Raw genomic sequence first — 11,383 nt, forward strand, 5'->3', positions numbered from 1 at the left:
AATAGTAATAAAGAAAGAAGAATATGCATTAATTTGCACAATGAATACATGGATTACGCATACATTAACAAATATAACTATATCCATACAAACATCTATAATCACATCAACAGTAATATTTACATCAACATGACAATGCAATCTTGTAAAATGCACAATGAGAGATGAAGATGCAGGATAGATATGGCCAAGCGAAGAATTGAAAAAAAATAGATGGACTATGATCAAAAGAATATTGATAATCATCATTATTTCAACTATAGTTTAAAATAAGCAAAGCTTAATAAATGCTATATATATGAAATAACTAGTTTCTAAAAAAGGTCGTACATATTTAAAATAAATAAATAGAATTATAAAAGCTAAACAGAGTAATGACATTATTTATATTAATATACAGTGCACTTTTACACAATAAATATATATTTTTTATTTAATTAACTCATATTCGTCGTCTGGGATATCTTTTATATCTTTTTATTGATCAATTTATTATCAACTCACTTTTATGTTTACTTCATATTAACTCAAAGAAAAAAAATAATAATACATTTTTAATAAAAATCGGAATAATGAGGTATCCTAAAACTTGAATGTTAAATAATTATTATTACAAATTTTACTTCTAATTTTGCTTATACTAAAACTTATTTTAATTTTAAAAAACATTAAAAAATATTTATCAAGATCTACAATTATAGTTACTTTTAAAAAAATGATTAAGAAGTATATTTAAAAACTTGTAAAGTAAAATAATCCATATTATAACAATATTCTGAATTTTGGTTTGTAAAAAACAAAAATATAAAATAATTTATAAAAAAATACAAAAATATTTAAACTAAAATAATTAATCATTAGAATAGTTATTATTTAAAAAATTATTTAAAAAATATTTCTAAATCTACAAAATCTATAATTTTATTTTTAAATGAAATTAAAAAAAAGAATATAAATTATGAATGAATAGAAAAAAAAATATACAAAAACTAAAAACTTAAGTGAAAAAATTAAAAGTTATTTTCAAGATAACATAAATATATACTGATTTAAAAACAAAGAAAAAATATTATACCTTTTAAATAAAAATATAGAGAATGAACAAAAATATATATTTTTAAAAAAATATTTGATGTCATAAAAAAAAATTTTTTCTTGAAACCATTCAAAACAATAATTTAAAGTTTAAAGTAAAAAAAAAAACTTATAAAAGATAATCAAATATAAGAGTTTTAAAATAAAAAATTTATAAAAAATTTAAAAATCGAAAATAAATAGATCCAAAAAAAAAAAAAAAACAATTTTTATTATTTAAGAAGTCTTTTTATAATTTAAATTATAAAAGTAAAAAATTTTATAAAAAAGTTAAAAAAATATAAAATATAAAATGTAAATTTATGTTTTAATTCAAAAAAATTAATACAAAAAATCCCTAAAGAATTAATAAATATATATAATACTTTTAAATAAAATATAAATACTAGAAATTTAAATTAAGCTTTTAAAAAACTTTATAAAAAAGCCTAACGAGACTAGATTAAAAAATGAAAATAAAAAAATTGAAATAACAATAACATATATATATAATGATATAAAAAATGAGGAATAAAAAAAGATTAGGAAATAAGAGTCCTAAAATACAATACTTATGATAAAATATTACTTATTTATTATATATTGATTATTAATTTGTTATTATTTTATTAATATTTTTGATAAGAATGATTTTCTCGATATTTTTTAGTCATAAAATAAAAATGTTTGTATTACCTATTTTTCTTAAAATAATATATTCTTTATTAGAAAACATTGATATTTTATTTTATTTTTTATTTTATTTAGCTTTTTTTAAAATTTATTCATAAAAAGTTGCCTTAAATTTGTTACAAAATACATCATTCATTCCAATAGTGTATGAAACCTTTAAATAACACCAAAACACTTAAAATTAACAAATTTTTTATCTAGTGAAGAAAGAATTTCCGCTTTAATTTTAAAAGAAAACGCAATAAATGGTCAATGTAAAATAAAACTAGAAAAATACTGCAAAAATTTTGAAAATACAAATAAAATTTAAGTGGCATTTTTCCAGAATTAGATAAACTATGTGAAGAGATTGAATTAGATAAAAAATGCATTTATTTGAAAGAATAGTTTATAAGACAATCTGAAGGACTTAAACAGAATTTGAAAGATATAAAAACTAAATAATCACTAAACAACCAAGAATGTATTATACAATCTGAATGTATGCTCTTGGAGGAAGTTTATCCGAATGAGCTTAAAGAAAAATATAATTATTTAAGAATATTATGTAACGAAAAGAAACAAAATAGTTTGACAACAGAATTCCTTCTAAGAGTTTTCACTAACAATTTAAAAACTGAAGACTATGGAAAAATAATTGATAAGAAATGTCTTATATTTATGGAAAAAAGCAATAAACTTACAATAAATATGCAAAATATGCAATTACATTAACAGTAATGTTAATGTTAACAAGGCACTAAATCTACGCAAGATATACAAGAGAATAACCAAGTGATATGAAGCAAAATAGAAAATTGAAAATGGATGAATGAAATCCAACAAAAGAAGTAGTAATAGTAGCAGTTATTTCAGTTATGATCTAAAAAGATGAATGGATGAAAAAGATTAAAAAAGGGCACGTATAATTTAAAAGAAACGAACAAGCAAAATAGTGGAAAAGATTAAAAAATAAAATAAAAAGTAGTATCTTTTCATTAATTTACAATAGATTTTTCTATAATTCATGTTTTCTTATCAGTCTGTTTATCGCTACTTTTATAATCCACTAATAAATTTACTTCTCTATTTACTCCACAGTTACCCCATATTATTGCGGAGCTTACTCAGACGCAATTCAAAGGCATATCGGACACCCTCATACTTGTAAGAGATTACAATTTTTTCATTTTTAGTAATTCTTTTAATATCATATTTAAGATAAAATGAAATAATACAATATAAAACAATAAATCTAAGAAATAAACAAAAATAAAAGAGTAATTTTCCATAAATATAATCATTTATAAGAATTTGAAGACAAATTAAATTAACAATTTTACTAAAACGATAAACGAAAAATAGAATAATTGAAATTAAAGAATATAAAAAATACATAAAATACATAAAAATGTTATTATTATTTGAAACAAAATGCAGTTTAAGTTATATTTAGTGTTATATTTTTCATACTATAACTTTTGTAAAAAATCAAATTTTTTTATATTTTTATAAAAATATTGTAACTAATTAGGAAACTAAAATTAAAGATAATACCAATAATTTAACATCCAATAATCTGTATTTTTATTCTAAAATCTGAAACCAAATTTAATAATATTAATACTAAATTCATAATGGAAACAACTGAAGCATATCATCTCTCTAAATGAAGACTTTTGTTTTTGTTATCTTTGTGATTTTAAGCACAATATCGTATGCTTTTTCAAAAGGCATTAATACTTATGGTATTTTTATTCTTTTTCGTTTTTTTTTTTTAAATTTTTATCTTTTAGAACCAAAAGAAAACTTAAATTTATTTACTTCAAAAAAAATTAGGAGTTATGGCCCATCAATATATCCTAAATCAACTGATTTCTTATCAAAACACTTACTATCTTCATCCGCATGGTTTATTGTTTTAGACGATGAAGTTTCTATGTATAGTCTTATCTTAGAAGATTCTATCACAACTGAAGGACAATGTAAATTATATTTAGAATATTTATGTCAAAGACTCCTAAAAAAGCTACCAGAAGGAAATTTTACTGATATACTAAAGAAGTTATGCGATAGTGATAAAATAAATAAATATTGCAAAGGTCTCTTTACTGAGGGTTATATTAAGAATGACTTACATAAAAAATGTAATGGTATAAAGGATAAGCTCAAATATTACTACCATTTAGGTGAAGATTTATTTCTGGGAACAAAGAATACAAAAATAGAAGCAGAGCACTGTGAAAATTATGGAACGTTATGTGCAGTTTTTCAAAGAATTTGTCATAATTTAATTGGCGATTTATGTGCTAGATTTAATGGACTTTGTTATAAAAAATATACAAAAGATAATGAAAATAGCGTATTATTGAAATTTATAGGTGAAAAAATAATAAATAGTGAACTAACACGTAATAATCTAAAACATGATGAATCTGAAGAATATAGTCAATGTGTTGACAGTCTTCTTGATAAATGTCATTGTGTAACCTCTTTTGGGCCTACTATGGTAAAATCTTGTTTTGAAATACAGGATACATGTAAACACTTTGCTCAAAGTGTTATTTTTACTTGTCGATGTTTTGATTATTATATTAAAGAATTTCTCTCAGAGGAGCTCCATATTACAGGCTATACAAAAGATATAGCAAGAAATAATTGCTCATTGCTTGATGTTTGCGAGCAATATATGTTATTACATTGTCATACCCAGACAACAAAGAATCTTTGCAACTTAATAATAAAAGAATGTACTAAAAAAATTGATCCAGATATGCTGTTTATAAACAACATTTCTTTAGGAGAATGTAGATCGGCATTTGAAAACGTAAATTTGACTTTATTTTTTTCTAACGAAAGAGAAAATAGCGTTTCACTACCTTATAAAAATCCATATCTTACTCTTCTTATAATATTTGGGACATCCTTAATAAGACATGGTTCCAGTTTAGAGGAAAAATGTAAAAAGTTTCTTGAATATGATTGTACTAGTCATCAACATATATTTCCTAATCTTGATGCATATTGTCAAAGTAGACGAACTGATGAGTGTGAAAGATTGGATACAAAGGTCAATGAAACATGTGTCAATTTAAACAAAACATATGATGATTTAGGTCTTGCTTCTGCAAATGGTGTTTGGACTATACTATGGAACAGCACAGCAAACAATATCACTACACCTCAATGTCAAATGTTAATGGAAGAATGCACTTATTTTGAACATGCCTGTCTTGGTATTAAAAGTCGATGTGAAAATGTAAAAGCTCTATGTTATACGCTGGGTATAAAAAGATCTCACTTGAATAATGTTTGGAAAAAACTCAAAGAAAAAATGCCATTCACTGATTTTAGCATTTTTAATCAATCTCATCTACCTCAATCCTCTGATACTTCTAAGTTGCACCAGCCTATTCTAGATATATGTGCTGAGCTTGGAGGAACTAACGAGGTCTTATTTAGATGGTGTTTGCACCCTACCCCTATTACCCCCCCCCCCCCCGTCTCGATAACTTTCCCAGGTAACTTACTTGATAGATTATTTCATGATTTTTCAGCAAGGCACGAGGATTTAAAAAGAGATTTACTATATGTATCAGAACCTCCTACTTTAACAGAATGTGCAACTTATCTTTATGAATGTCACAGCTTATCAAACATTTTTAAAGATCTTACTAATTGTACAATACTGGAAAAAGCATGTTATAATAGTCACAAAAATTATGGTAGACCTAAAGATTCTAAGTTTAGCAAGTCGGCTTGATGTTAAAATTAAACCAGTTTTATCTTTGACTCATAAATTGTATTTTCTAAACATAATGTAATTTGGATTATTGCTTTTTAATCTAATATGATTTCAGTTTTGATAATAATGTTGTTATAAAAGTTATTATTTTTTACGAATATATTAATAGGACGTAAACAATATTAAAAGCTAAATAACTATGGAAAATAAAACAGTAAAACTAAAATTTAATTATTAGGAACTGGGTCAAATCATAAGGCATTATCATTAAATTATGTAGAGTATTGATTTTTGTCATAAATATAATCTAGAAAATAAATAATGAAAATAATTTTATAGGTTAGTTTTTTCATAAAAGAATTTCTTTATAAACAAAAATATACATATTAAAACTAAAAATTATAATTTTTTTAAAAATAATAAATAAAAAATAAAATCTTATTTTTAATATTTTTGCATTAAACTAGTTATTCAATATTAGTTTTTAAAAAAGTCTTTAAAAACAAATTATATATTTATAATATAAAGACTTTTATATTTGCTCTCATTATTTACATAAAATATATTGTAAAACATGTTGTATTAGAAAAAATATGTTTCAAACATTTTTTATTTTTTTTGAATTTTTATTTTTTAAGATTAAAATATTAATTCAAAATTAATAGAATTTTAAGTTAGATAAAAAATTTTTAAATTAAAATTCATTCTTAATTCTAATTAAAAAAATTATATTTACGCTAATAAAAAACATTTCTTAATGAACGTTTAAGAAATGTATAAACAGAATTTAGAAGAAAGCATATATGTTTAATAGATAAGCAAGTAAAATGACAAGAACTACAAAACAAATTAAAAATAGTCTTTTCTGTATCAACTGTGTTAATTTAGATTGAATTTTTTAAAAAACACTATTTTCTCTATATAATTAATCTATATTTTTCACTAAGCCATTTTCTTACTAGCCATGTTTTTTATATTATATTTTTTATTCATTTTTGCGTTATCTATATTTACTCCTAATTTACCCCATACTACTCTAAAGATATTTGAAGATAAATAAAACTATAAAGCATATTTTAAAATTAACTGTTATTATATACTTTACTCTTAATTTTACTTATTTTAAAATGTATATTTTTAATTTTAAAAAAAATTCAAATAAATGCATAAATATCTATATAACCGTTATCATTTTTAAAAAGAATATTTAAAAAATATTTAGAATAATAACTTATACAATATAATAATCTGTATTACAGAAATATCTAAAAATTTGATTGTATGAAAAGCCAAAAATATAAAACACAGAATGACTTATGAAAAATATAAAAAATATAAACTAAAAATTGATCACAAAAACAAATGTTTGAGATATTTATAAATCCACAAAATTATAAATATTTTTTAAAAAAATATGTCTTATACATCATAAAAAACTAAAAAGAATTAAATTTTTTAAGGTTGATGAATATAAAATTCTTTTTAAATTCCAAAAAAGTTAAAAAATAGGAAAATTTAAAACAAAAATTAAAAAAGTTAAAGTCAATAAAGCAATATAGTGGAATTTACTAATATTAGAAGTGTACAAAACTTGTACAAAATAAGAAGAAAATAAAAATCCTAAACCAAAAATTAAAACACACAAAGGTGCAAACAAATTTTAAAAGTCATAGTAATTATTATTTAAAAAGCATTTTTACAACTTAAATTACTCTAGAATAAGAAAAATCAACAAAAAGTTTAAAAAAACAAAAAATGCCATATAAATAATCTAAAATTTGCATTTCAACTCTAAAACCAAAAACAAAAAATAAAAATGAATAAATTTATGAAATAGCTTTTTAAATAAAAAATAAATAATGAAAGTCTTGGCTATATTTTCAAGTTTTTTAAAAACCCATAGAAAACTAAATTGAAAAAATAGAACAGATATAAAAAAAATCAAGACAATACTATTTATATCTATAAAAATGAAATAAAAGATAATGAATAATAATAAAAAGAGTATTAGAAAGTAAAAATCCACTAAGAGTAAAAATATCTAAGTACAATACAAAATAATACACATTTACCTATTTATTTATTGTATTTTATTATTATCGTTTATCGCTACTTTTTATTGAGAACGATATTTTTTCGATATCAAATATGAAGCACTTTTTATAAAAATTATTATTTGTTATCATTGTAGATGAAAGTGTTTGCATTAGCCAGCTTTCTTGGAATAGCATATGCTTTCTCAAAAAACATTGGTATTATATTTTATTTTTTTCACGTTTTTGACTTTTTTTTAGAATTCATTCATAAAAAATCTACATCAAATCTATCACAAAATCCATCGCAAAATTTATTAGATTTGTCATTCGATTTATCATTAGATTCATTAGGGTATAAAAATTTTTAAGCAGCAACAAAACATACAAAATTAACACTTTTATGCAGCGAAGAAAAAATTTTAACTTTAATTCTAGGAAAAGACGCAATAAGTTCTCAATGCAAGAAAAAACTAGAAGAATACTGCAACAATTTGAAAAATAGCAACTTAGTTCCGAAAAATCTACATCCTGCATTAAAAGAACTTTGTGGAAATGCAGAGAAGAAATGCAATGATCTTAAAACTCAAATTAATATTCTCATGAATAATACCAATGAGTCTCTTCTAGATATTGCTTTAAATATTTCAACTGAAGGGTTTCATCTAGAAAAAAAATACTGCAACTATGCTCATGTTCAGTGCATATTTTTCCGAGAATTTCCTAATTTTTCTACTGTCTGCGATACTATGGCTGAACAATGTTATCATCAGATAAATGAAGATTTTGCTTATGAAGTTCTTTTAAGAGCTCTTCCTAGAAATTTGGAAAATCAAGCAGCATGTGAAGAAAAAATTAAAGAACCATGCTTCAAGTTAAATAGAGAAAGTTATTATTTACTCTGGTCTTGTTTCCAAAAAAAATATACATGTGAAAATCTCCTTAAAAAAAAAAGTAACTGCAAATCTCTTGAAAAAGATATCGAAAATACATTTCAAGGTGCTCATAAATTAGAAAACGTTTGTCACTCTTTACTCGAGAAATGCTATTTCCACTCGCGAGACTGTGAAAATGGAGAGATGCAGAACTGTATGGAGCTTAAAAAACGTTGCGAAAAAGAAAATATCAAATATCCTTCCCCCCACAATCTTCCTTTTAACCCATTAGAGTTTCCGCCCACATTACAAGAAGAAATAGGTTTTTATCGGCTTTATAATGAGGCTGCATCTCATGGTGTCTTAATTGTCAAATCTTTATCAATAGGATTCAGTCATTTTATTCTGTTAGCATACCATATTACAAACCCAGCCCAAAGCAGAACTAAAAGATGCATTAAATATCTAGAAAACTGCACTTTTGAATATTTAACAAAAGAACTAGCGGATTTATGCAATGGAACTAACCGTACTGAAGTATGTGGAAAAATAGATAAAGAAGTCCAAAGAGAATGCAATTCTCTTCAATTAGCTTTTCAAGAAAAAAATCTCTTTAAGATAAAGCCTGAGGCTAGATCTAAACTCTATACTTTGAATGGGCTGACAAAAATCATTCATGAGGAAAGTTACGCCACTCTTATTTCAAAGTGCACTTACATCCAATCATACTGCAATGATGATCTCATAGATGCATGTATAGCTCTAAAAGTAGCATATTATAAAGCTCAGTTTTATAAATTAGCAAAAGAAGTATTGGAGGATGGATTGTTTGGATTGTTTCACAACTTAAATTCAGATGGAACTAAAAAATGTATAGACAAACTAGTAGAAAAATGCAAAGTGGTCAGAAACAACAGTATAAATCTTCTCTCAATGTGTTTAAAGCCAAAAGAGACATGCGAAGCACTTGCAGAGGATGTAGAAAGAAAGAGTCATCGTCTGCGGCATGTTTTAGATAAAACAAGAGATTATCCCCGAGAAAAAGATTGTCTCGTTTTGGAGAAACAATGCGAAGACCTGACAAAGGATTTCGAAGAGCTTAATGGACCTTGTGCCACACTAAAGAGGAATTGTGCTCATTTGAGGAACACGAAAGAAGTAAAAGACAGTTTGTTGAGTAAAAATACAGATATTTTGGCAAACGTTGATAATTGTACAACATATTTAAATAGAAAATGTCCTCGGTGGTTTAGGAGGGAAATAAATCCATTCAATCTTACATGTGTGGTGCATCACAAATCATGCGTTATAATGACTGAAGAGGTGCAAAATCATTGTTTGGCATTCCAACAAAATATGGAGGATCACAAAGTTATTGAAAAATCAAAAGAAGATGAAGAAAGAGATAATATTTGTTTTCTTTGGGATGGATACTGCGATATGCTTACGGGGAATTGTCCTGATAAATTAAAACAAAGCTATAACGGCAAAAATGGCCTCTGTGTGACTCTTAAGGAGAACTGTAAGGTGTTTCGCGAAAAATTGCCTCTATTAAAAGCCCTTATGTACAATATAAAAGGTTCTTTAACAGAAAAAAATATTTGCATTAATAAACTAAATGATTATTGTACAAAATCAGCACACTCAAATAAGACTCTAGAAAATTCATGCAAAGAATATAGTGAGAACAAAGAAACAAGGGCTAAAACATGTGATAAACTTATTAGCTGGATGAAAATATTATGCAATACCTTACCAGTTAAACTGGGTAAAGCTGCTAAGGACTTAAAAAATAGAGCAAATGAATTTAAAAAAACCAAGCAAGAAACTGAAAAAGCTATTAATAATTCTGGTTTATTCTTGGCCATTCCTCAAACAGCAGATGGGAAGCAGAATCATCACCTTAGTGTACGTAGTAATATTTACAGCAATAACACGGCTTATGTTAGACTTGTACGTCGCGAGGATGTCCTAGATATAGAGCCATCAGTGCGTCAAGGATTAGCATTTGATCTGATGTCTTTACTTGTAGAGTTGTATTTGGAAGCCAAGGGCATCTGCAATCATTTTATCCAAGAGTGTATCTTTGAAGATGACTGTCCTAAGTTTAAAGACTCATGTAAGAAAATACATGAATCATGTAAGGAATTTGTGTTGCCTAATGCCAAGCCTCATGTAACAACGTCTATATCAACAACGACACTTACAGAGTCAACAACTGTAGCGGATACTCAATCGGAATCTACTGTAGTAACTACAATGATAGAGGGAAAGTGTGTTGCGCTTCATTCAAAGACCACATGGGTAACAAGCAAATCAATATCTACAAAAATAACTACATCAGTAACAACACTAACACAAAAATGCAAGCCAGTACCATGTACAACGGAAGAAACACAAACAAGAAAGCCTGAAACTAGAACTGAAGCAGATCATACAGTGATGCCAAATGAGGGGATAAAAATATCTGGATTGGGAGCAACGAGTATTGTTATATGGGTAATAGGAATTTTTGTTGTAATTTAAAGCGAATATTTGAACTTCTCGGGTTTTACAATCCAATGCAAATGCTTATTATTTTTTAAAACCATAGCAAAAACTTTTTTTAAATCATAGCAAAAGAATCCTAAAGAATGATCTGAAGGAAAATTCCCTAAAGATATGGGAAACTCAAGAAGAACTTTAGGAATATCCAATAAAAAAATGTTCAACATAAATATTAAACAGTGCATAAATATTTAGTGCTGTAACATGAAGATCAATCAGACCTGAAGATTCCAGATTTGCCTGGTATGCAGGTCACAGGACCCTGTATGGCAAAAAAATAAGCCAGCAAAAACTGACCAGTGCCTGATAGTTACCCAGCTTATATCGTGCATCTGTTCAGTACCAGCTATGTTCCTGTTAAGCTGTCTTTACACGTGTTAAAAAAGTATAATATAAAAGGAACAGAATGGTAAAAAGATGAATGATGAAATATAAAA

The 11,383-nt window shown here is 25.1% G+C and overlaps 2 protein-coding genes across 2 annotated transcripts; both read left to right on the top strand.

The window, feature by feature from the left end:
• Positions 1 to 3,415: 3,415 nt before the first annotated feature.
• Positions 3,416 to 5,509, top strand: T551_03685 (uncharacterized protein; the record flags this gene model as incomplete). Its single annotated transcript, XM_018375948.1, has 2 exons — positions 3,416 to 3,494; positions 3,543 to 5,509. The coding sequence occupies 2 exons, from the start codon at positions 3,416 to 3,418 to the stop codon at positions 5,507 to 5,509; spliced, it is 2,046 nt and encodes a 681-aa protein (XP_018227840.1).
• Positions 5,510 to 7,682: 2,173 nt separating this feature from the next.
• T551_03686 (uncharacterized protein) lies at positions 7,683 to 10,925 on the top strand (the record flags this gene model as incomplete). The annotated part of the gene is made up of 3 exons (XM_018375949.1): positions 7,683 to 7,743; positions 7,786 to 7,879; positions 7,934 to 10,925. The coding sequence occupies 3 exons, from the start codon at positions 7,683 to 7,685 to the stop codon at positions 10,923 to 10,925; spliced, it is 3,147 nt and encodes a 1,048-aa protein (XP_018227841.1).
• Positions 10,926 to 11,383: the final 458 nt, after the last annotated feature.

This window comes from Pneumocystis jirovecii, assembly GCF_001477535.1.
Source record: "Pneumocystis jirovecii RU7 chromosome Unknown supercont1.26, whole genome shotgun sequence".
NCBI classification, from domain to species: Eukaryota; Fungi; Ascomycota; class Pneumocystomycetes; order Pneumocystales; family Pneumocystaceae; genus Pneumocystis; species Pneumocystis jirovecii.